This window comes from Balaenoptera borealis (genome assembly GCF_965194805.1).
Source record: "Balaenoptera borealis genome assembly, chromosome: 1".
Lineage (NCBI taxonomy): Eukaryota > Metazoa > Chordata > Mammalia > Artiodactyla > Balaenopteridae > Balaenoptera > Balaenoptera borealis.
Genome location: NC_138860.1, coordinates 156,115,743 through 156,143,588, shown reverse-complemented (window position 1 = coordinate 156,143,588; position 27,846 = coordinate 156,115,743). Strand labels below are relative to the sequence as shown.

General features: G+C 38.1%; 1 protein-coding gene across 1 annotated transcript in view; it reads right to left on the bottom strand.

Moving 5' to 3' along the window:
- The window catches only part of LOC309615439 (phosphatidylinositol 3-kinase regulatory subunit gamma), an 86,441-nt gene that overhangs the window by 30,853 nt on the left and 27,742 nt on the right, over positions 1 to 27,846 (bottom strand). Inside the window, exons 2-3 of the mRNA XM_082365071.1 lie at positions 6,648 to 6,756; positions 4,632 to 4,730 (exon numbers count right to left, since the gene is read on the bottom strand). Of these exons, the coding sequence (XP_082221197.1) occupies positions 4,632 to 4,730; positions 6,648 to 6,756 (208 nt within the window). The remainder of the gene's footprint in view (positions 1 to 4,631; positions 4,731 to 6,647; positions 6,757 to 27,846) is intronic.

Here is a 27,846-nt window from a genome sequence, read left to right as displayed (position 1 = left end):
TCACAAAGTTAATGTGAGACCAATCAGCATGATGTATTTTTCTCCACATTCAGCTGCCCAGGTATAAGCAAAAAATAGATGGAGAGTTGAATTTAACAAGTGTTGGAATATAGGTAGACGACTACTATGAAGGAAGAGAGGAGCAAGTTTGGAGAGAGGATATATTCACAAGGGTAATTTTAACAGTGGACCATGGACTCTAAACAGAGGAGGAGGGAAGTAAAGCCATGAAGGAACTGTGGAATGGTGGATTTTTAATTATGCCTCTCCCTCACTGTAATCTTCTTGAACAGAAGAATCATGCTATTCCTTCTTATATCCTAGCACCTGGCCCAATGCCTGGCATATATCAGATTCCTAAAGATTTGTTAACTATCCAGATTTTCTACAATAAATACTATTTGCTGATTTTTTAAATGGTTACTGAATTGAAAAACCTCTACTTTCTCATCACCTACTCTCTGCAGTCTGACTTCACTCTCATTCCTCTCATTTGAGGGTCACCAATGACTTTTACCAAATTCAGACTCTGCTCACTTCCTCTATCCCAGGCTCAGATTCTTTGCAGTGACTGAAATTTCCCTACTCCCTTCTTTCCCTCTGTCCCCACTTCCTTCTTAATACTTCATACTCCCATGACCTCTAGGACATTACTCTTTTCTCTCAACCTCTTAGACTGCTCTTTCTCTGCCTCCATCCTGCGGCTAAACACAGTTATTCCCTAAAAAAATTTGCCTTCAGCCTCTACCCATTTTTTCCAGAATAAACTCTTTCTTTAAAATTCCAATTATTCTATATAGATGGTACCTGAATCTTTTTCTGGCCCTATACTCTCTCCTAAGCATTAAACCTAAATTTCTAGCCATAGTCTAGATATATTTTTACCTGGAAGTTCTGAAGCAGCTAAAAATCAACTGCTCCTGGCTCTCCTATTTCTATAAATGGCACATTCATTCTAAGTCCCGCAAGGTCAAACCACAGTCACTTTTAACTCCTCCTCAACCTCATACCTTTTCTATTATCAAATTCTTTTAGCTCTTAGCTCCACATTGCCTCTTACTTTGATTCCTCAACTCCATTCCTAGAGCCACCATCCTAGGTAATAGTTTATTTGATTTTTCAATCATGTCATTTTCCTGCTTAAAACCTTTTATTAATTTTTTTTGCACTTAGAAATAAAGTTCAAATTCCCTACCATGGCTCATCAGGCTCTCTGCATTAGGCTTTTTCCCACTTTCAGCTTCATCTCCTACCACTCTGTGGTTCACACTGGAAGCCAGGCACAGCGGTCTCTGCATTCATTGGATCCACCAAATCTTTCCAAAATCAGTGTCTTTGCATTTTTCTGTTCCCTCTCCCTGGAACACTTTTCTGGCTGGCTCTTTCTAATCCTTCAGTTTTCCAAAGTCATATCTTCAGAGAGGCCCTCCTGAAAACTATGTGAAATTCCCTTTCCTCATATTCTGTTATCAGATAACCTTATGTATTCCCTATATAGCACTTCATACACTGTGAAATTATCTTTTCTTTTTTTTTTTATTGAACTAAGTTGATTTACAATATTGTGTTAGTTTCAGGTGTACAACAAAGTGATTCAGGCTCATTTCTTTTTTCGCTGTGCCTCGCAGCTTGCGGGATCTTAGTTCCCCAACCAGGGATTGAACCCAGGGCCACGCCAAGTCCTAACCACTGGACTGCCAGGGAACTCCCTCATTTCTTTTTTATGTGTTTATTTTGTCTCCCTCTCCCCCACTAATACCCCTTCCCAAATATAAACACTATAGACAAGAGACCATGTCTGGCTTGTCCATCTTTTTCTTTTCCTAGAACAATGTGGTCACTCAATAATATTAAATGATTAAAGAATAAATCTAATTCTGGATGATCATTCCCTCTCAATTAATAATAGCCTTCTAACTCTTTACTAGTTTCTATCCTCTTTTATTTTTTTCTATTCAAATAGGGTCTGATCATATAACTTCCCTATTTAAAAAATGAAATGGTTCCCCCGCCTCCCTATGATAATAAACACAAACTCCAAATTTTAGAATTCAAGGCCCTCTTCAACATGATCATTTTCCAACCTTCTATCCCCTACTGCTTTTTCCTCTTTTCAAATGTTACCCTCTAGCCAAATGGGATTGCATCTCACAGAACAGGACTCTAGTTCCTCACCTTCATATCTTTGTTCCTATTGTTACCTAATCCTGCAAACCTCCTCTCCCAACTTTCTACATATCCAAATCTGTTAGGAGATAACTATGAAATATAAGCAAGAAGATGGTGGCTTAGATTTGGATGGTAGAGAAGTGTGAAGAGATTATGGATATAGATTTGGAGGTAGAGTTGGCAGGACTTGTTTAATGATAGATGGGATGTGAGGCTGAGGGAAAGGGAGGAAAAAAAGATTTGTGGCTCTAGTAACTGTAGAGATGGTGGTTCTGCTTCTGAAAAAAGGAAAGACTAGAAGAGAAACAGTCTGGGTAGAGGAGATGCATTAGAAATCAAGAATTCTGCTTTGACTATATTAAAATTAGTATGTCCTCTAGTTATCTAAGTAGCAACTGGATATATGCATCTGGAATTCAGGAGGTCAGAGCTGGAGATAAGGTTTATGAATCATCACCACGAAGCTGTATATTAAAGCCATGGGAGAGGACAAGCTTACCTTGGGAGAATGAATACAGAGGAGAAAAGGAGGCCCAATTCTGAGCCCTGGGATATTGAGCAAAGGAGTTAGGAAGAAAATTAGGAGAGAGTGACGTCACAACAGCCAAGACAATAAACTGTTTCTAAGAAGAAGTGTCTATGACTAATGCTGCTAAGAGGTCAGGTAAGGTAAGAGAGAAGTGGCCATTGGTTTAGCTGTACGTGTAGAGTAGTAGACACAGAAGCCTGACTGGAATGGGAAAAAATTATGTTGAATGAATCACTGTAGAACACTAATTATTCCTCAGCACAACTGAAGTCCTAAGGTATTAATGTCTTTACCAGAAACTGATATAAACCCCAAATTTCTAGCATAAAATATGGGATTATTTTTCCTAAAGATACTAGGTTGGAAAGGCAGCAAAGAGACAGATAAGTCTGGATTTGAACTCATCCTCTGCTACTTACAAGCTAAGTGTTTTTAAGACAAGTTTCTTAACCAAGTTAAGCTTCAGTTACTTCATCTATAAAATGGAAATATTAATAATACCTACCTCATAAGGTTGTTTTGATAAATAGATAGTGAATGTAAAATGCTTAGTACAAGGAAGTTGTTATTGTCACTATTGTTATCATTCTTCTTTTCTTTAGATATTCCTTTTTTTAAAAAAAAAAAAAATCACAAGACTTTATTGCCCTTAGGCTATGTTAATTGTTAAAACTAAATGTGGAAATATCTAATACAGTATTCCTAACCTATTTAAATATACATCCCATCTGGGCTTCCCTGGTGGCGCAGTGGTTAAGAATCCGCCTGCCAATGCAGGGGACAAGAGTTCGAGCCCTGGTCCGGGAAGATCCCACATGCTGCAGAGCAACTAAGCCCGTGTGCCACAACTACTAAGACCGCGCTCTAGAGGCCGCAAGCCACAACTACTGACGCCCGCGTGCCTAGAGTTCATGCTCCACAACAAGAGAAGCCACCGCAATGAGAAGCCTGCGCACCGCAAAGAAGAGTAGCCCCCACTCGCCACAGCTAGAGAACGTCCATGCACAACAACAAAGATCCAATGCAGCCAAAAATTAATTAAAAATATATCTATAAAAAAAGTTTTTTATAAATATATAACATCCCACCTTTGTAAATATAAATAATGATACATTCACATTATGAGATTCTAATACGCCCACATGGATGGCATGATATAGGCTGAGAATCGCTTTATCTTCTACATATCCTCATCAGCCTAAATTATGTTGAGTTTTACTCTCTGAAGTCTGTATTAAGGAAAACAATAGTTATTGGAGGGGTGGATTCCCAGCACATCATTAATAACCTTAGGCTGTGCCCATGACTTCTCTCCTTCACTCATAAGGTCAACAGTATATTTCTTACTTCATTACATTTAGGGATTTTAAGCCTTTTTGTTTTATTGCTACATAAAAATAAAAACTGTTGGGCTTCCCTGGTGGCACAGTGGTTGAGAATCTGCCTGCCAATGCAGGGGACACGGTTCGAGCCCTGGTCTGGGAAGATCCCGCATGCCGCGGAACAACTAGGCCCGTGAGCCACAATTACTGAGCCTGCACGTCTGAAGCCTGTGCTCCGCAACGAGAGAGGCTGCGATAGGGAGAGGCCCACGCACCGCGATGAGGAGTGGCCCCTACTTGCCGCAACTAGAGAAAGCCCTCGCACAGAAACGAAGACCCAACACAGCCATAAATAAATAAATAAATAAATAAAAATTTTTTAAATTAAAAAAATTAAAAAAAATAAAAACTGTTGCCTTTTCAATATTACATTTAAATATTTAAATGTGTAGAAAAAGAACAGTTAGCCAAACTAAAAATTATGTATCTAAATTAAATAAAAATATGAAAAAATTTGTATGTAAAGATTTAAATAAAATACAGGAATCTTTGTATACCCATAAATAAATAATCCTAGTAGAACCCTAGCCAAAATGCTGAAAAATACTCACCGCAAAGTCAAAGTGTAATCTCCCTGCATTTTTGTTGAGGCATCTCTGACCAAGAAGGTACCATCTGGCATGTCCCGTAATTTGTCATTTACCTCCTCCCTGAAGAACAGAATTATAGGAAAAATGAAAAAAATGTAAGTGTTGGTTGTTCTTTTCACATATTATCACTAAGACTAGTTGGGAGGTGGGTACGTCTACGGTTATAGAATCATGGGGGCTGCCAGAGGTCATTTAGTTCCTCCCCCTAGGTATTTCTTTCTGTTTTGATTTTTGGTGTTATGCAATCTAAGGAAGGGTATTTGATTTTTAAACTCTTCCAGGTTTCAACTGTCTGTAGGGAATAGTGTTTCCATTAAGCCTTTAGGGCTTCCTTAGGCAGGTATGAACTTGTAGAGTTTCAGAAAAAAACAACAGCTGTTTAGAAAGAAGATTAAGTTTAAGCAACAGTGGCAGCTGGGTCAGATCAGAGTGGGGATAATTTACTCAGTTCACAACCTTTAATATAATATTCTCCAATTTGCATTTATACTGATAACAAATTCCTTCTGCAGAGTTGGTTTAGGACTTTCAGGAACAACACTAAAAGACTCAAAGAAAATGGCAGGGCATAAAAGAACCTTGAATTATAGAACCACATGGTCTTAAAATATAAATTAAGTAGTATTTAAATATAACAGATCCTTTTATTGTACACTGCTAAAATTTAAATTTTCTGATCAATTTGAATATGAAATATATTAAGTCTTCCTTAAAAAATTAAACAAGGAATTACCATATGACCCAGAAATTCCACTTCTGGGTATACACCCAAAGAACTGAAAGCAGAAACTTGAACAAACATTTATACACCAATGTTCATAGCAACATTATTCACAATAGCCCAAAGCTGTAAACAATCCAAATATTCACCAAAGCCAAATGTCCAGATGAATGAATAAATAAAAATGTGGTATATACATATAATGGAATAATATTCAGCCTTAAAAAGGAAATTCTGACACATGCTACAACATGGATAAACCTTTAAGACATTACGCTAAGTGAAATAAGCCAAACACAAAAGGACAAATGTTGTATGATTCCACTTATATGAGGTACCTAGAATAGTCAAATTCATAGAAAGAGAAGGCAGGATGGTGCTTGCCAGGGGCTGGGGAGAACAGGAGGAAAGGGGAGTTAGTGTTTAATTGGTACAGAGCTTCACTTTGGGAAGATGAGAGTTCCAGAGATGGATGGTGGTGATGGTTGAACAATAATGTGAATGTACTTTATGCCACTGAACTGTATATTTAAAGATGGTTAAAATGATAAGGAAAAAAAAAAAGAAATGAGTGCTACTTTGTAATGGGAGAGAACAGACAAGAGAAAGAGAAGGACAAGCATATTGAGCAATATAGAAGCAACCTGGAATCTGACTTGGCAGAAATGGATAGGAATTTTTAAAAACAAGAAAATACAATGTTCAAATTTTAAAATATATATACATATATATTTTTTCCTTCTGTAAGTTCAAAGCTTTCCAAAACCACATTTTACCCAAAAAGCAAATCTATCCTAGAGTCCTGTTTCTCAAAAGGAGGTGTGTGAAGGGTGCATAAAAATCACCTGGGGAGGTTATAAATGCAGATTCCTGGACCCTACCCCATGATGCTTGTGCATGCAAAGATTGTGGAACCATTGCCTTAGAAACAGAAAAGTAAGGAAAATTAAGTACAGATAAATATCTTTTATCCTAAAACACATACACCTAACCTAAATGTATAGGTTTCATTTATTCAGAAGTCTATCCTAATACAGTATTAAAAGTAATAATCACAGCCATAATTGAAAGATTTTCTTGTCACTTTTTTTGTGGGAAGAAAAGCATTTAGAAAATTTGAACGGTTCTCCTAAATAATTTTTTAAATGGTAATCTTTAAATGACAACTTGTGGGGCATTAAAAATGTTTTATTTTAACTCTTAATCTCAAAATTATTTTTCTAAACTTCATTCAATTATAGTACCCTTCTAGTTACCTTGAAATATCTCCCCAGTACCATTCTGCATCCTGAAGAGAAACAGAACCGTCCTTCATTCCATTTGTAATGGCTGAAGTCATTGGCTTCGGTGGCTTTGGTGGAAGAGCTAGAAGAGAAATGAATATTATTATTTTGTAGATGTAAATTATTATTTGTTTTCTAATTTCCTCAGTCAAACACAGCTCATTAACCAATGTACATTATGATTCAAATAATTATAAATCAAATTAAGAGTTATTTTATGTTAAATGTTAAACATTAGCCAAAGAAATAATCCTTTTAGAACTCTACCAATAATTGCCTGAAAAAATGAAATATTTGAGCTATTTGCGTTTTCTTCCTTCTTATAAAATACTAACTTTTCATTCGATTCCTTTCTCCTAGACCAGGGGTGGGGAATAGAGAACGTCTGTGCCACCATTCTTTCAAGGTGGCATTGTGAATGAGCGGCACTCCTTTCCTCCATGCCAGGAATTGGTCTCAAAATCCACGTCATTTTTTCTTTATGCAGTTTTTTTTTTTTGCCCCACCGCATGGCCTGCGGGGATCTTAGTTCCCCAACCAGTGATTGAAACTGTGACGCCTGCAGTGGAAGCGCGGAGTCTTAACCACTGGACTGCCAAGGAAGTCCCCCAAAATCTGTGTCATTCATGCTTCCAGGTATCCATTACCAGTCCATCAGAGTGAGATGAAGTCTGTCTGTCATCCCTGCCTTAGGCAGAGGAGTGAATGAATTGCATGAATAGACACCACCCAAAATGGTTTTGAAAGCAGTGAGCTGATTCAGCTCAGTTCCCTGGTTCCCAGAAATACCTATTAAATGTCTATCATGTGCAAGAAAGTGCTAAGAAGTGGGGATACAGACTTGAGTAAGCCACCGTCCCTGGCCTTGAAGAGTTTACAGCTTTGTGAAAATGTTTGCCGTGATGTTCGTAATTAGACTGTCCATCTGGAGCATGCCCACTTTTGTCAGGCGCACTGGGGCTCCCTGGCCTTCCTGCCTCTCCAGTCCTGGCCCAATCTGCTCCCTACTTTATGATTTACTGACAATTATCATGAACCAGCTCTTCTCTAAATTTGAACATCACATCCTATGGTTTTGGTTTTTTGTTTTTCACAGTATGCTCTTTCTCACTACTTTCCATAGTCTTCTCTGTACTTCATTTTTCAGAAAAGGATGATATGAGATCTGCTTTATTTAAAAATACTGACTAGGCACCACAGCCTCTGTAGCTGAGGGCTCAGTAGCTTGATCCCATGAAAAGGAGGAGCAAGGCCAGGCAAGTGGGTATTGGGAGAGAAGTAAGCTGTTCACGTGTGCATTTATACCTATGCTTTTAACACACTTCCATAAAAAGCATTAATAAAGAAGTGGACATTGAGACACTAGTCCTGACTAAAAATCAGTTGATTCTGCCTTTGTGATAACTATCAAAGGGTATATTTCATTCACATAAGAGTACTTATTTTTCATTTTCTGGTGTTAACTTAAGAACACAATATAAAATACACACCAATTGACACAGACTGACTTCTGCACTTGACATAACCATTTACATCCATTCCTTACAGGAGACAGATTAAGTGTAAAAGATGGTCAATTTTGAGTTGCAAAAGTTGCAGAAATGACTTTGGTAGGGTTGGGTAGTGCTTTGTCAAATGGATGTCATAGTTTATTACTAGTAAAGAGAAGGGAAACGTAGTTTGCATTTCTAAAAAAAAAACTTAATAGGGGCTCTATATTTAGTGGTCATATTAGGAAAAATGATAATCTGTAGAATGAATAGTTATGTTTTGTTACAACTAATACTTTCTTTGTTAAAAAGGTTGTATTGGCCATAAAAAGGAACGAAATTGGGTCATTTGTAGAGACGTGGATGGATCTAGAGACTGTCATACAGAGTGAAGTGAGTCAGAAAGAGAAAAACAAATATCGTATATTAACACATATATGTGGAACCTAGAAAAATGGTACAGATGAACCAGTTTGCAGGGCAGAAATAGAGACACAGATGTACAGAACAAACATATGGACACCAAGGGGGGAAAGTGGTAGGGTGGTGGTGGTGTGATGAATTGGGAGATCAGGATTGACATATACACACTAATACGTATAAAATGGATAACTAATAAGAACCTGCTATATAAAAAAATAAATAAAATTCAAAAATTCAAAAAAAAGGCTAAAAAAAATATATGTATATTTGTACACACACACACAATAAATTAAGTAATTTAAAAAATAATAAAAAGCTTGTATTGGGACTTCCCTGGTGGTGCAGTGGTTAAGAATCCGCCTGCCAATGCAGGGGATACGGGTTTGAGCCCTGGTCCGGGAAGATCCCACATGCTGTGGAGCAACTAAGCCCGTGCACCACAACTGCTGAAGCCCACACACCTAGAGCCCGTGCTCCGCAACAAGAGAAGCCACCACAATGAGAAACCCACGCACCGCAATGAAGAGTAGCCCCTGTTTGCTGCAACTAGAGAAAGCCCACGCGCAGCAACGACGACCCAATGTAGCCATAAATAAATAAATTTATTTTTTTAAAAAGGGTTGTATTGAGTCTTCAATTTCAAGCGTGGCTTAAAATGTAAATATATCACATGATGCATTTAAATACAATGATGCCTTTGAAGCAGTCAAACAGCATTCGTTCTGTGTTTAGAACTACAGAAGAAAATCTCTTCAAATAAAATAGTTCTAAATTAGAAAAAAAATAAACTTTTAATTCTAAACAGATGTCCAAAAAACTTCTCTCTCAAAAGACAACATGAAGCCCCTTCACAAACAATTCAGTCCAAAAGCCATTAAGGGAGAGCTGGTCATGATGGCCAAGAGCTGGTGTCAGAGCCCAAAGCAGGTGAGGGAGGACTATGTCCATGCTTGAGGGCAGCTACACAACAAGGATCTCAGAGCTCCAGCAGGGTGAGGAGGGAATCCTCAAGAGGGCAACTTGGCGTGGGGTGTTGAAGGTGAGTGAAGAAGAAGGGCAGTGGCCTGGGGCCCGGGTGGCACAGAGTGTTGGAGACCAAGCTAACAAGGACATGGTCCTAGGAGGTGGGCATCCCAACACAGTGGGGCAAAGGCAGATTAAGATGCAAAGAGTTTCTAATTGGGCAGGGGATGGGAGGGGGTAGGCAGAATGTAGCAATAACTATGAAAGACTGGGTAATATAGAGAAATGGACCAAATAAGTAAAACTACTATAGATAATAGGAGCTGGGGTTCTCACAGTCTAAAAAGGAAGTTACAAATATGGAAAGGTAGAGAAATAGAATGAACCCTCTGGTTTGGACTGCAACTGCAGCTATTGATGTGAACCCATGGACTTAAACAGATAGATAGATAGATAGATATAAATGTCTGTACTTATAGAAAATACAACTATTCCCTAGCTCTGTCCCCTGAGAGGTCTTGGGATCAGCAAAATCCTAATACACACACCTAGCACCCAGATCTTGGTTTCTAATGCCATTCTCTACTAAAAGGAACCAGGGCTCTTTGGAGAAATGGTTGAGGTGGGGCAGAGCAAGTACCAAATGAACCTGGAACATTATGTTGTGCTAAAAAGTAACCAAGTACTCAAAGAATGAGGGGCCATGACAAAAGAACAAAGAAGCCAGCTTGAAGGGGCTCCCACTACCAAATCTGGGATAACTGGAGCATCAATACAAATAACAATAGTAAGGGAATATAAGCCATTCAACAAAATAGGAATCTATGTGTCCACACAGATAAAAATAAATAAATGAAAAAACTGAAAGATTAATGAGGAGGAAGACATATAATTTCGAAGGCCTTCCCACAAATGCTTATTAATCGCAAAAGTATTGAAAAAGACTAATATAATAGTGGAGAAGCCTGGCAAATACACCTTAATCAAGTAATCAAGGTTACTACCAACAGTAATGGTGAGATCACGGGCCCCCAACAGGATATACCACGAAGGACACAACATCACTTCTGCCAAATACCTGCCATATATGCATAAACTGAATCTAATCATGAGGAAATCAGACAAACCACAGACAAATCATCAGATAAACCACAACTGAAAGACATTCTACAAAATAACTGGCTTGGTGCTTCCCTGGTGGTGCAGTGGTTAAGAATCCGCCTGCCAATGCAGGGGACACGGTTCGAGCACTGGTCCAGGAAGATCCCACATGCCACGGAGCAACTAAGCCCGTGCACCACACACCTAGAGCCTGTGCTCCGCAACAAGAGAAGCCACCGCAATGAGAAGCCCATGCACCTCAACGAAGAGTAGCCCCCGCTAGCCACAACTAGAGAAAGCCTGCACGCAGCAACGAAGACCCAACACAGCCAAAAATAAATAAATAAAATAAATAAATTTATTAAAAGAAAAAAAAAGATATTCTCTTAAAAAAAAAAAAACAAAACTGGCTTGGAATCTTCAAAAATGTTAAGGTCGTGAAAGTCAAGAAAGACTGAGGGACTGTTCCAGATTGAAGAAGACTAGAGAATCATGACAATTAAATACAATGTGTGAGTCTGGACTGGCTCCTTTTGTTATAAAAGACATTACTGGGACAATGGCAAAACCTGAATGGGATCTGAGGATGAGATGGTAGTAATGCATCAATGTTAATTTTCTGATTTTGATAGTTGTATTGTGGTTACGTTGGAGAATGTTCTTATTGGTGGGAAATACACACAAACATGGTCATCATGGACTATCATGTCGGCAACCTACTCTGAGTGCTTCAAGAAATCAAGTTCTTTGTATCGTACTTGCAACTTTTCTTTAAGTTTTAGATTGTTTCAAAAAAACTTCTTTTTTAATTAACAAAAAAGTTATAGATAATACTGTGGGGAAAGGGGAACGATGTGAATATAGGAATGCAGTTGGTCCCCTATCTCACACCATATATGCAAAAATTAACTCAAAATGGATCAAAGACCTAAATGTTAAGAGCCAAATGATATACCTGACAAAAAACTGTATCTAGAACACATGAAGAACCTTGCAACTTAACAGAAAAAAAAGTGACTAAAATTAAAAATGGGCAAAGGATCTGAACAGACATCTCTCCAAAGAAGATATACAAATGGCCCACAAGCACATGAAAAGATATTCAATATCATTAGGCATCACAGAAATGAAAATCAAACCGCAATGAGATACCACTTCATACCCACTAGGATGACTATAATCAAAGAGTCAGATAATAACAAGTGTTGGTGAGAATGTGGAGAAATTGGAACTTTCATACACTGCTGATGAAAATGTAAAATGATGCAACTGGTTGGAAAACAGTCTAGTAGTTCCTCAAAAGGTTAAACGTACAGTCACCATATAACCCAGCAATTTCAATCCTATCTGTATATTTCAAGAGAAATGGAACATACAACGATACAAAAACTAGTATATAAATGTTCATAGCTGTATTATTTATAATAGCCAAAAAGTGGAAATAACCCAAATGAATAAATAAAATGTTGTGTGTGTGAATACATATACATATAATTAAATATTATATTTAGTATTTAATTATAAATTAAAAGGCAGTAAAAAGGAATAAAACATGCTGTAACATGGATGAACCATGAAAACATTAGACTAAGTGAAAAAACAGTCATGAAAGACCACATATTATATGATTCCATTGTCCAGAACATAAAAATCTATAGAAGACAAAGAAGAATAATGGTTGCCTAGGGTTGAGTTGAAGGGGAAAAGGGAATGACAGTTAATGTATGCAGTTACGTATGCAGGTTTCTTTGGGGGGTAATGAAAATGTTCCAAAATTGCTTGTGGTGATGGCTGCACAACTCTGTGAATATATTAAACACTACTGAATCATATACTTTTTAAGTGGATGAATTGTATGGTATGTGAATTATATCTCAATAAAGCTGTTTTAAAAACAAAAATCAGACTTCTGAAATCACTAGATGGGGGAGAGCTTGCTATAATCCATACTTTTTTTTCTAATTGGCTACTTATTTATACCTATCTTCTTTGAAAAGGATGTGGCTTATAAAAGTAGCAACAGTTGGAACTATAATTTTGTAGAATTTAAAATTCTTCTACGTATAAGGATTAACAGTTTAAACGTGTGCTATACAAAAGCACTTTGCTATCACTATGAAAGGTACAAAGACAAGGCACTCAAAAGAACAAATCTAGAGGGAATGACACTTAGAAACACCTAACCATAATTCTCAGCAGAATGAGGTAAATAACTATAATAAAAGTAAAGTAAGGTGCAATGAAAACCCAGCAAAAGGAACAACTGATCCTCTCCTGGGGAAACTTCAAGTTCAAACACTGGGCTTCTCAAACCTAGTCCTTACTGAACTGAATGCCATGACCAGGAGGGCCCAACAAGAACCAATTCGCCTCCTTGAATCAGCAGGTAGGTTACAACCTAATCACCAAAAGGAGCCACAGAGACTTGCTGCTGTCTATATTCCTTCTCGGGGGGAGCTCTATACTGAACTGAGTTGACCAGCAGCATGGGGAATCTGCTATTTATGGATAATGACAGTTTACTGATAGCTCCACCACCACCAAACAGATAATGACCACGTCACATGTATTACAGAGGGCTCCCATAGCCTCCTTATAACTTGATTTTCTCATCTGCAGAAATATAAGAAGAATGAAATGATTATAAAGCTGTTCCTACATAAAGTTGCTAAAAGAACACAATTAAGAATGAATGAAATACTGGCCTATTTCTACATTCTCATCTATCATCACTCCATACATATATTAAACAAGTATTTACTGAATACCTTCTATGTTCTAAAAGCTGGGAATATAGCAATGAACTAGACAGACACAGTCTTTATACTTATGAACTTTATAATCCAAAAGGATAAACTTCAAGATAATTCATCATTCTTAAAATCACGAGTATGTTCAAATTCAGTTCAACTAAATTGAGTCTTCAAACTAAATGTTTTGCTTTCTCTAGCAGTTGATCTCCCTCCCATGTAAATTATAGAATTTACTGGACAAAAGTAAGTAAAAATTTACCTTACATAACCTTCTTATTACATGGAGATAAGCATATTTTTATCTATATGTCACTTCCAGATTATGATATTATAAATAAAGGGAAAAATTACAAATCACATACATTTTAAGTAGGTCAAGTGGAACACATAAAGGGAGAAGCTAATTAGGGTACATGAATTACCTTTCAACCCCTTGACAAAGTGATTCTTGCACTGAGTAAGCACTGCAGTGCTGAGTGATAAATTAAATGCTCCTGAGCAAATATTGGGCTGGCCAAAAAATTTGTTCAGGTTTTTCCATAAGATTTTACAGGAAAACCCAAAAGAACTTTTTGGCCAACCCAATACCTTCCTACATAAGTATCCATAAAATACCTAGCACTTTTGTTTCTATCTAGTAGACAATGAACAGTACTTCTCTTCCCATTTTGAAAAAGTATATTACAAGTTTTAAAATATTAGCAATACATAAAGATGTTTCAAATCCAGTTTTTAATATGTAGACATAAGAACAAACATATACACATATATGTTTGTGTGTATGTATATACATGCATAAAAACATCTGGAAGAATACACAAACTGCTAATAGTGTATACAACAGGAATGTTGGGAGCAACACAGGAGAGCACTTTACCTATATATGCATGCTTTATTTATGTATGTTTTAAAAAAACAAAAACAAAAATGGTTATGAATAATTTTTCATTTTAATTTGTTGTGTTTTCTAACTTTTTTAAAAAAACTTTCAAAAATTCACTTTGATTTTTTTAATTAAAGAAAGTGTTCAGGGGCTACAATGCTGTAAAAAAATTATTTCTTTGGTCATAATCTACAAATAATGTACAAATAGGAGATTAAAGTATTGTATCAAAGTTAAATGTACTGGGCTTCCCTGGTGGCACAGTGGTTAAGAATCTGCCTGCCAATGCAGGAGACACGGGTTCAAGCCCTGGTCTAGGAAGATCCCACATGCCGCAGAGCAGCTAAGCCTGTGCACCACAACTACTGAGCCTGTGCTCTAGAGCCCACGAGCCACAACTACTGAGCCCACATGCCACAACTACTGAAGCCCATGCACCTAGAGCCTGTGCTCCGCAACGAGAAGCCACCGCAATGAGAAACCCACACTGCAGTGAAGAATAGTCCCCACTCGCTGCAACTAGAGAAAGCCTGCGTGCAGCAATGAAGACCCAACACAGCCAAAATAAATTAATTAATTAAAAAAAAAACTACTAGAGCTAATAAATAAGTTTGGCAAAGTTGTAGTGATCCAAGATCAACACATAAAAGTCAGTTATATTTCTATAAACCAGCAATGAACAATCTGAAAGAAAATTAAGAAAACAATTCCATAAATAAGTGGAAACACATCCCAGGTTCACAGATGGACAAAAGCAATCTACAGATCCAATGTAATCCCTATCAAAATTGCAATAGGCTTTTTGTAGGACTAGAAAAAGCAATCAAATTCATATCGAATTAAAAGGGACCCTGAATAACCAAAATAATCTTGAAAAAGAAGAACAAGGTTAGAAGATTCACACTTCCCTGTTTTAAAACTTACTATAAAGCTATAGTAATCAAAACAGGATGATACTGGCAGAAGGACAGACGCACAGACTAATGGAACAGAACTGACAAATCAGAAATAAACCTTCATATGTATATGGTAAACTGCTTTAGGACAAGAGTCCAAAGACCATCTTTGGGAAAGTCTTTACAACATGTGGGGCTGGGGAAACTGTATATTCATATGCAAAATAATGCAGTTAAACTCCTACCTCACGCTATAAAAAAAAAAATTAATACAAACTGTATAAAGTTCTAAATGTAAGAGCCAAAACTATAAATATCTTAGAAGAAAATATATAGGGAAATCTTCACAACATTAGATTTGGTAATAATTTCTTCGATTTGACACCAAAAACACAGGCAAAAGGGAAAAAATAAACTGGAATTCATCACAATTTAAAACTTTTAGGGACCTCCCAGGCAGTCCAGTGGTTAGGAGTCCACGCTCCTACTGCAGGGGGCATGGGTTCGATCCCTGGTTAGGGAACTAGATCCCGCATGCTGTGAGGTGTGGCCAAAAAATGAAGTTAAAAAAAATTTTTTTAACCTTTGTGCATCAAAGGACACCATCAAAAAAGTGAAAAAGACAACTCACAGAATGGGAGGAAGTATTTGCAAATCATAGATCTACAAGGGTTTAATATCCAGAATACATAAAGAACAAATCAACCAAAAACAAACAACTGAATTTAAAAAATGGGCAAAGGACTTGAATAGTATTTCTCCAAAGCAGATATACGAAAGGCCAATAGCACATGAAAAGATTATTATTAGTTATTAGAGAACTGCAAATCAAAACCACAATGAGTTATCACTTCATACCCATTAGGGTGGCTATTATCAAAATAACAGAAAATAGCAAATGATGGCAAACATCTGAAGAAATTGGAACCCTGGTGCATTGGTGCTGGGAATGTAAAAATGGTACAGATGCTGTGAAAACAATTTGGTGGTTCCTTAAAAAGTTAAACATAAAATTACCAGATTATCCAGCAATTCCACTTGTAGGTATACACTCAAATGAATTAAAACCAATGACTCAAACAGATACTTGTACACCAGTGTTCACAGCAGCATTATTCACAATAGCCAAAGGCAGAAACAAACCAACGTCCATCAACAGAAGAACAGACAAATAAAATGTGGTATACACATATAAAGGAATATTATTCAGCCTTAAAAAAGAATGAAATTCTGATACAGGTTACAACATGAATAAATCCTGAATGCATAATGCTAAGTGAAATAAGCCAGACAAAAAAGGATAAATACTGTATATTTATCTCAACTTATATGAAGTACCCAGAATAGGCAAATTAATAGAGACAGAAAGTAGAATAGAGGTTACCAGGAACTGTGGGGTGGGGAGAACGGAGGAATTATTGTCTAATAGGTACTAAGTTTCTGTTAGCGATGATGAAAAATTCTGGAAATTGATAGTGGTACTGGTTGCACAACATTATGAATTTACTTAATGCCACTGAATTACACACTTAAAACGGTTAAAATTATAAATTTTATATTCTGTATATATTAGAACAATTTTTTTAAATTGCACAACCAGAATCTTTTCTTTTTGTCTTCCTACACAATACCAAATAAATGGCTAAGGTGATTTCTACTAAAATGGTCATGACAGGGGCTTCCCAGGTGGCGCAGTGGTTAAGAATCCACCTGCCAATGCAGGGGACACGGGTTCAGGCCCTGGTCCAGGAAGATCCCATGTGCCGTGGAGCAACTAAGCCCATGCACCACAACTACTGAGCCTGCACTCTAGAGCCTGTGAGCCGCGACTACTGAGCCCACGAGCCACAACTACTGAAGCCCACGCACCTAGAGCCCATGCTCTGCAACAAGAGAAGCCACTGCAATGAGAAGCCCACGCACCGCAACAAAGAGTAGCCCCCACTCACCGCAACTAGAGGAAGCCCGCACAGAGCAACGATGACCCAACACACTCAAAAAAAAAATAAATTTTAAAAAAAAGCTTTAAAAATAAATAAAATAGGGCTTCCTTGGTGGCACAGTGGTTGAGAATCTGCCTGCCAATGCAGGGGACACAGGTTCAAGCCCTGGTCTGGGAGGATCCCACATGCCGCGGAGCAGCTAGGCCCGTGAGCCACAACTACTGAGCCTGCGCATCTGGAGCTTGTGCTCCGCAACAAGAGAGGCCATGATAGTGAGAGGCCCGCGCACCGCGATGAAGAGTGGCCCCCGCTTGCCGCAACTGGAGAAAGCCCTCGCACAGAAACGAAGACCCAACACAGCCATAAATAAATAAATAAATAAATAAAAATTAAAAAATAAAAATAGAAAATAAATAAATAAATAAAATAAAAAAATAAAATGGTCGTGACATAGACAAAGCACTCTTCTCTTGATAATGGTGCAACAGTTCTCAAAGTGTGATTCACAAACCCTCGAGAGCCCCTGAGGCTTTTTCAGGGAATATACAAGGTCAAAACTATTTTCATATTAATATTTCCTTTTTCACTTAATTATGGTTCACTGATAGTGTATAAGCATCTTGGATAAAAGATAAATCAAAGCAGTGGAAGCAGACTGTACTATTTCATCAGTCTAGTCACTCTATTCTTCACTATCACACACCTGAGTTTAAAAAAAAAGTCAGTTGGACTTAAAAATGTCCAACATAAAGCAGTAAAAAATTTTATTACACCTCTAGCTTTATTATTAAAATATATATCCTTAAAATTTTATAAACCTTGACCCTTGAGTATACATCTTTTTAATATTCTGTGTGACAAAATGAAAAATACATATAAAGCAGTTCTGCACAATGCAATGACAGTTATCTTGAAGAAAAACACTTAAGAGATTGACTTGCAAGCTACTTTCTCCATAGAACTCTATTTTTAACTTTATAAGTGGCTAACAAACTATAATTATTCAGACTTGGGTATTTGGCAGACATTTTTCCTAAAAATAAATAAAGCTTCTCACTTTACAGAAAACTACGGACAGTATTTGTTGCCATTGATAAAACAGAGTTTTCAAAAGAATATTACAATTTTTGTAAAACTTGAAAACTTCCCAATAACTTTAAAACTTTTCTGCTGAGGTCAACAGTGATATTAATATTACTTAATATTGCAGAATGCAATGTGAAAACACCTGGAAGACCTACATATTTCAGTCAACCAATATTTTCAAAAAGACTGCTATAGGCTGAATGTTTGTATCTTATATGACCAGGCCACCAAAGACAGCTGTTTTCCTGCTCTCTGTACATCCCCTGCTCCACCAGTCCCTGCTTCACCTACACCTACACACGTGACTGACCTTCCTTCTTTTTTTTTTTTTTTAATATATTTATTTATTTATTTTTATTTTTGGCTGTGTTGGGTCTTTGTTGCTGCATGCGGGCTAAGCGGTGAGCAGGGGCTACTCTTCGTTGTGGTGCACAGGCTTCTCACTGCAGTGGCTTCTCTTGTTGCAGAGCACGGGCTCTAGGCGCACGGGCTTCAGTAGTTGTGGCTCATGGGCTCAATAGTTGTGGATCGCGGGCTCTAGAGCTCAGGCTCAGTAGTTGTGGTGCACGAGCTTAGTTGCTCTGCGGCATGTGGGATGTTCCCAGAGCAGGGCTCGAACCCGTGTCCCCTGCATTGGCAGGAGGATTCTTTACCACCACGCCACCAGGGAAGCCCCTGACCTTCCCTTTTAATCATAGAATCTAGGCAATCACCTGCTCCGCACCAGCTAGTGACTGTTTTAATCTTTAGATCAGAACTATCTCCACTATGACAGTTTATCAAAGGCGTGTGCGCCTCTGTTGGTTCCCTGGTAACCAATGAGCCAACCTGATGTGAATCATTCTGCTCCCCCTCCTCCGGTAGCCGTCTGCTGTTTGTGTAAGATTCACCCACTTATGAAACCACTGATATCTCTATCGCTGACTCCAGGCTCTGTCTTCAGTCTTGAGGTAGAGCAAGTACAGGTAGGGCTTGCAAGCCAGCAGGGTGCAGCCCAGCATATCTCCACAAAATTCTTATATTAAACCCTAACTGCCAACATGATGGTATTTGGAGGTGTGGGTCTCTGGGAGGTCATTAGGTCATGAGGGTGGAGCCTTCATGAATGGGATTAGTATCCTTATGAAAGAGACCCAAGAGACCTCCCTTGCCCCTTCCACCATGTGAGGACATAGGGAGAACAGACACCTATGAATGTGAAAGTGGGTTCTCACCAGATACCAAATCTGACTGTGCCTTGCTTGTAGATTTCTCAGCCTCCAGAACTGTGAACAATAAATTTCTGCTGTTGATAAGCCACTCCATCTAAAGTATTTTCATTATAGCAGCCCAAATGGACTACAACAATTCATGATGTTATAAAATCATACGTGGGTAAGAAATCCATTAAAGTACAAGATAGACCAATGGATTGTAATATAACAGAGTTTGAAAAGTTCTTTGATATGGTTCTTGATTCCACATTTCAACTAATCTTTAAGAAACTATCAAAGTTTTGGTAAAGTGTCAAGGAAGACCTTAAACACTAATATTAATTATATTAAAATATCCCTCCCTTTTGCAACTACCGATCTGTGTAAGACTAGACTTTTCTTCATAGACTTCAACCAAAACATAGCACACTTCGCAAAGAAGTAAAGGGACTTCCCTGGGGGCACAGTGGTTAAGAATCCACCTGCCAATGCAGGGGACACGGGTTCGAGCCCTGGTCTGGGAAGATCTCACATGCTTCAGAGCAACTAAGCCCATGCACCACAACTACTGAGCCTGCGCTCTAGAGCCCGTGTGCCACAACTACTGAAGCCCACACGCCTAGAGCCCGTGCTCTGCAACAAGAGAAGCCACCACAATGAGAAGCCCACACACTGCAATGATGACTAGCCCCTGCTCGCCACAACTACAGAAAGCCCGCATGCAGCAACGAAGACCCAACATAGCCAAAAAATAAATAAAATTTAAAAAAAGGAGTAAATATGAGAATCCATCTGCCTTTTATTAACCAGAGATTAAAGAGATTCGAAAAAAAAATGTAAACCAATGCCATCCTTCTAATTAAATTTGTTTGGAAATTATTTTTCATTTAAAATGTCATTTATGTTACATGTAATGGTTTTGTTATTGCTATTTTAGTTATTTTTAAAAATTCATTAATTTATTTATTTTGGCTGCGCCGTGTCTTAGTTGCGGCACACAGGATCTTCATTGCAGCATGTGGGATCTTTTAGTTGCAGCATGCGGACTCTTAGTTGCGGCATGCGGACTTCTTAGTTGCAGCATGCAGAATTCTTAGTTGCGGCATGTGGACTCTTAGGTGCAGCATGCATGCAGGATCTAGTTCCCTGACCAGGGATTGAACCCAGGCCCCCTGCGTTGGGAGTGCAGAGTCTTACCCACTGGACCACCAGGGAAGTCCCTGTTATTGTTATTTTTAAATGAATAAGGTAAACATTTTCAAATTTTCTCAGTTTTAATTTCTAATACAGTAACAATAGACATAACTCCCATAAACCAAAACGCTTTAGGTTCTTCAATAGTGTTTAAGGGTGTAAAGGGTCCCAAATCAAAAAGTTCAAGAACTGCTAATCTAATCAGGCCTGTGTTCAAATCAAAAAGGAATTTTTTTCACTACCACTTTTTGTTCATGTACAAAAGGTTTTATATATAGCTGAATTGTACCCTGAAACCAAAAAAACGAGCTAGGATAAAGAAGAGGCTCAGGTTCCAATCCTACAACCTATTCAGAAGGCCATATGTGTTACAGAATAAAACATGCCTCAGCGAAGGGGATCAGAATATACCACCCCAAAGTATGCCCCTTTGGCATGAGGATTATTTTGAGCTGAAGGCAATTAAGAAACAGCAGACACAAGAGGAACTCTCTGCCCTCCCCTTTTCTGTCTAAAGGCAGGGCATATATTTCTATTTGTAAAGACATCTCCCTCTCCCATACCAGGAAGAGGAGAATGACTCAATCACCAGAAATGACTTTTATCACAGGAGACAGCACCAACTGGAGTCTGCATAAACAAACCTTACTAAAACGACCCTTATCTTCCATTAATTTCCCCATATATTTACCTTCCCACAATTTACTACCCCTAGAATCCCAAATCCTTTTAACTTTGTCTAGTCACTTCTCCACAATTTATCACCCTTTCTTAAAATGGTATACAAGCTCTCACTGGTTTTTCAAAAAGATTTTAAAAATAGACAAATATTTAGCTAGACTTACCAAGAAAAAAAGATTTTATTTTATCAAATAAAATCAGAAATGAAAGGGAAGACATTAGCACTGATACCACAGAAATACAAAGGATCATAAGAGACCACTATGAATAATTACATGTCAAAAAACTGGACAACCCAGAAGACATGGGAACATTCCTAGAAACATACAACCTACCAAGACTGAATCATGAAGAAATAGAAAATATGAACAGACCAGTTACTAGCAAGGAGATTGAATCAGTATCAAAAATCACCCCAACAAACAGAAGTCCAGGGCCAGATGGCTCCACTAGTGAGTTCCACCAAACATTTTAAAAAGAATTAATACCGGGGCTTCCCTGGTGGCGCAGTGGTTTAGAATCCGCCTGCCAATGCAGGGGACACGGGTTCAAGCCCTGGTCTGGGAAGATCCCACATGCCGCGGAGCAACTGGGCCCGTGAGCCGCAACTACTGAGCCTGCGCGTCTGGAGCCTGTGCTCCACAACGGGAGAGGCCACGATAGTGAGAGGCCCGCGCACTGCGATGAAGAGTGGCCCCCACTTGCCGCAACTAGAGAAAGCCCTCGCACAGAAACGAAGACCCAACACAGCCATAAAAATAAAAAAAAATTAAAAAATTAAAAAAGAATTAATACCAATCCTTCTCAAACTCTTACAAATAATAGAAGAGGAAGGGACACTTCCAAACTCATTTTTGTGAGGCCAGCATTACCTTAAAACCAAAACTAAACAAGGATACTTCCAGAAAATTAAAGGCCAATATCTCCAATGAACATAGATGCAAAAATCATCACCAAAATATTAGCCAACTGAATTCAACAATACATTAACAGGATCATACATCATGATCAAGTGGAATTTATTCTAGGAATGCAAAGATGGTTCAACATCCACAAAGCACCATGTTGTGATATACCACATTAACAAAATGAAGGATAAAAGTTATATGGTCATCTCAATAGATGCAGAAAAAGCATTTGACAAAACTGAACATCTATTAAAGATTAAAAACTCTCAACAAGGTGGGTACAGAGGGGGGACTTCCCTGGTGGTCCAATGGCTAAGACTCCGCGCTCCCAATGCAGGGGGCTCAGGTTTGATCCCTGGTCAGGGAACTAGATCTCACATGCTGCAACTAAGAGTTCAATGCCACAACTAAAAATCCTGCATGCCGCAACTAAAGATCCCACATGCCACAACTGAAAGATCCTGCATGACTCAACTAAAGATCCCGCATGCCACAACGAAGATCCCACATGCCACAACTAAGACCTGAGGCAGCCAAATAAATAAATGTTTTTTTAAAAAAAGGTGGGTACAAAGGGAACATACCTCAACACAATAAAGACCATATATGATAAGCCCACAGCTAACATCATATGCAATAATAAAAAGCTGAAAGCTTTTTTAAGGAACAAGACTTTTTTATTTATTTATTTATTTATTTATTTATTTTTGGTTGCATTGGGTCTCGTGCCGTGCACAGGCTTTCTCTAGTTGTGGCGAGCAGGGGCTACTCTTCGTTGCGGTGCACGGGCTTCTCATTGTGGTGGCTTCTCTTGTTGTGGAGCACACGCTATAGGCATACAGGCTTCAGTAGTTGTGGCACGCAGGCTCAGTAGTTGTGAATCACGGGCTCTAGAGTGCAGGCTCAGTAGTTGTGGCGCACGGGCTTAGTTGCTCTGCGGCATGTGGGATTTTCCTGGACCAGGGTTCAAACCCGTATCCCCTGCATTGGCAGGCGGGTTCTTAACCACTGTGCCACCAGGGAAGCCCAACAAGACAACTTTTATTCACCACTTTTATTCAAAACAGTTTTGAAAGTCCTAGCCAGGGCAATTAGGCAAAAAAAAAAGAAAAGGCATCCAAATTGGACAGGAAGAAGTAAAATTATCTCTATTTGCAGATGACGATATATTACATATAGAAAACCCTAAGGACTCCACCAAAAAAACTGTTAGAACTAATAAACAAACTCAGTATAGCTGCAAGATACAAAATCAATATATAAAAACCAATTGCATTTCTATACTAATAATGAGCCATAAGAAAGAGAAATTAAGAAAACAATCCCATTTACAACTGGATCAAAAAGAATAAAATACCTAAGAATAAATTTAACCAAGGAGGTGAAAGATCTCTACACTGAAAACTATAAGGCACTGATGAAAGAAACTGAAGAAGACACAACTAAATGGAAAGATATTCCACACTCATGGATTGGAAGAAAAACTGTTAAAATGTTCATACTACCCAAAGCAATCTACAGATTCAATGCAATCCCTATCCAAATTCCGATGGCGTTTTTCACAGAAATAGAAGAAACAATCCTAAAACTGGCATGGAACTACAAAAGACCCCAAATAGTCAAAGCAATCTTGAGAAGGAATAACAAAGCCGGAGGCTTCAAACTTCCTGAACACAAACTATATTACAAAGCTAAAGCAATCAAAACAGTATGGTATTTAGCATAAAAACAGACATATGCGTAAATGGAATGAAATAGCCCAGAAATAAACCCACACACAAGGTCAATTAATTTATGTCAAAAGAGCCAAGGACATACAAAGGGGAAAGGACAGCATCTTCAATAAATGGTGTGGAGAAAACTGGACAGCCACATGCAAAAGAGTGAAACTGGACCACCATCTTACACCATACACAAAAATCAACTCAAAATGGATTAAACGCTCAAATATAAGAGCTGAAACCATAAAATTCCTAGAAGAAAACAGAAGGTAGCTCCTTGACATTAGTCTTGGCGATGGTTTTCTGGATTTGACACCAAAACCAAAGGCAACAAAAGCAAAAATCAACAAGTGGGACTACATCAAACTAAAAAGCTTCTGTACAGCAAAGGAAGCCATCAACAAAATGAAAAAGCAACCTACCGAATGGGAGAAAATATTTGCAAATCATATATCTGATGAGACAGTAATACCTAAAATATATTAGGGACTTCCCTGGTGGTCCAATGGTTAAGACTCTGGCTCCCAATGCAGGGGGCCCGGGTTCGATCCCTGGTCAGAGAACTAGATCCTGCATGCCGCAACTAAGATCCCGTGTGCCGCAACTAAAGATCCCTCATGCCGCAATGAAGATCCCACACACGGCAACAAAGATCCTGTGTGCTGCAACTAAGACCCAGGACAGCCAAATAAATAAATAAATAATTAAAAAAATAAAAAATAAATAAAATATATTTTAAAACTTATGCAACTCAATAGCAAAAAAATCTGATAAAAAATGGGCAGAGGGGACTTCCCTGGTGGGACAGTGGTTAAGAATCCGCCTGCCAATGCAGGGGACACGGGTTCGAGCCCTGGTCCGGGAAGATCCCACATGCCGCGGAGCAACTAAGCCCGGGCGCCACAACTACGGAAGCCTGCGTACTCTAGGGCCCACGTGCTGCAACTACTGAGCCCGTGTGCTGCAACTACTGAAGCCTGCGCGCCTAGGGCCCATGCTCCGTGACAAGAGAAGCCACCGCAATGAGAAGGCCGTGCACAGCAACAAAGACCCAATGTGGCCCAAAAATAAATTAATTTAAAAAAATGGGCAGAGGATCTGAATAGCCATTTTTCCAAAAAGACATCCAGATGGCCAACTGTTACATGAAAAGGTGTTCAACATCACTAATTATCAGGAAAATCCAAATCAAAACTACGAGATATCACGTCACACCTGTTATGATGGCTACTATCAAAAAGACAAGAAGGGCTTCCCTGGTGGTGCAGTGGTTAAGAATCCGCCTGCCAATGCAGGGGACATGGGTTCGAGCCCTGGTCTGGGAAGATCCCACAGGTCTTAGAGTAACTAAGCCCGTGCATCACAACTACTGAGCCTCCTCTCTAGAGCCCATGCGCCACAACTACTGAGCCCATGTGCCACAGCTACTGAAGCCCGCGCACCTAGAGCCTGTGCTCCACACGAGAAGCCACCACAATGAGAAGCCTGTACAACACAACGAAGAGTAGACCCCGCTCGCCACAACTAGGGAAAGCCTGCACGCAGCAACATATACCCAATGCAGTCAAAAATTAAAAAATTTTAAAAAGACAAGAAATAACAAGTGTTGGCAAGGATGTGAGGAAAAGAAAACCCTTATGTATTGTCAGTGGGAATGTAAATTGGTACAACAACTATGGAAAACAGTATGAAGGCTCCTCAAAAAATTAAAAATAGAATTAATGTATGAACCAGCAACTCCACTTCTGGGTATTTATCCCAAAAAAATGAAAACACTGACTCAAAAAGATATATGCACCCCCATGTTCATTGCAGCATTATTTACAGTAGCCAAGATATGGAAACAACCTAAGTGTCCACTGATGGATGAATGGATAAAGAAAATATATACAACGGAGGGAATTCCCTGGAGGTCCAGTGGTTAGGACTCGGTGCTTTCAGGATTTCACTGCTGTGGCCCAGGTTTGATCCCTGGTTGGGGAACTAATATCCCGGCAAGCCGTGCGGCTCGGCCAAAAAAAAAAAAAAAAAGAAAGAAGAAGAAAATATATACAATGGAATATTATTCAGTCATAAAAAGAAGATAATCCTGTCATTTGTGACAACATGGATGGACCTTGAGGGCATTATGTTAAGTGAAATAAGACAGAGAAAGACAAATACTGTATGATCTCACTTATACGTAGAATCTGAAAAAAAAAGAAAAAGAATGAAGAAAACAGAACTCAGAGAGAGAACAGATTGGTAAATTGCCAGAGGAAAGGGATGAGAGGTGGGTGAAATGGGTAAAGGTGGCAAAAAGATACAAACTTCCAGTTATAAAATTAATAAGTCCTAGGGATATAATGTACAGCATGGTGATCATTGTTAATAATACTATATTGTATATTTGAAAGTTGTTAAGAGAATATATCTTAAAAGTTCCCATCACGAGAAAAAAAATTGTAATTATATGTGATGATAGATGTTAACTAGACTTGTGATCACTTCACAATATATACATATATCAAATCATTATGTTGTAGACCTGAAACTAATATAACGTTATATATCAATTATAGTCCAATTTAAAAGAAAAGAAAATAAAAAAATATGGCATACAAGCTCTCAAGACTAACTGCTTCTTTGGGTTTTCACTTCTTTTCTGTGACATTCCTGTGTATATATGAGTAAACCTTTTCTTTTGTTAATCTGGCATTTGTCAATTTAATTAGCAATCCCCAGTAACTAAACCTATGAGGGTAGAGAAAAAGGGTTTTTTCTCCCCCAAAGGTGATATAGTAGGTACCAAATATATTTATTAGGCATTCACAAGATATTTCAGTTATCACTAAACCAGACCTAAGTAACATATGCAGAACCAAAAGGCAAACATAAAAGCAGTCATCTCTGTACTAGGGAAAAAGTCCTTAGCAACTCTGGCTTAGTTAGCTGTTACTGGTAGTTTAGTATAACTAGAGATGGCAAACTAGTAGATCAGAAATTGTTTTTATCTTCATAAAAAAAAAGAAAAAATAAACTACTAATTCATGTTTACTCTTTACAGTTAATTCATTTAAGCCATATTTAGATACTGGTTCTGATCAATCAACTAAAAGTAAAAAAGGAATTTGCAATGCTCTCTTAAAATCTTTCTGTATCAACCTCTTACATTTGTTTTTTTCTTTTTAATTCTTAATATTTACCCTCTAAATAGTAAATCTTATCTTCTACAAATATCCTTGACATAAAAATTCTGTTTAAGAAAAGTGTTTCATTCATATAAACCTTTGCTGTATGGTACTGAGGGTACTGTGTTTAAGTACTAAGTAAATAAAGAAATTATCCTGTTAAGTGTTGTCAAAGGCAAATGATGTTATCAAGTACACATAACAAACCTGAAGTATTTCATCAGATGATAAATTCTGACTACCTGAATAGAAAGTGTTATCCATGGTACTTTAAATAACCATTTTATTAAAAAAGTACTCTGAATTTCTGGAAACATCAAACCAGCTGTTACTAACCACTGCTAAGGAACCAGAGAACAAGAGAAAAATTCCCAGTACATATATTTGTGAATAATCTGAAATTATACAAGGTTTTAAACACGAAAGTTACAAAACTAAATAATTCTATTAAAATACAGTTCTAAACTCATGAACCTATTTCATTTTAGAGAAATTTTTTAAAAAGAATTAGAACTACTCTGGATGTTGATATAATCTTAGATGTAGAAAAATGCTTAGAAAAGAACGACTGGTTGATCAGGCTATCCAGAGGAAAAAAACAACTATATTCAGAGGGAAGGAAAACTTTTACTTAAATTAAATCTTCAGCTTTTTGAAAACCTAAAAATAAAATTATGGAAACATGAGGAGAGAAAGAAACAAAAACAACATTTCATCCTTCTAAAAGAAAAACAACTGACACCTTTAACCAACCTCTTTTTCAAGGA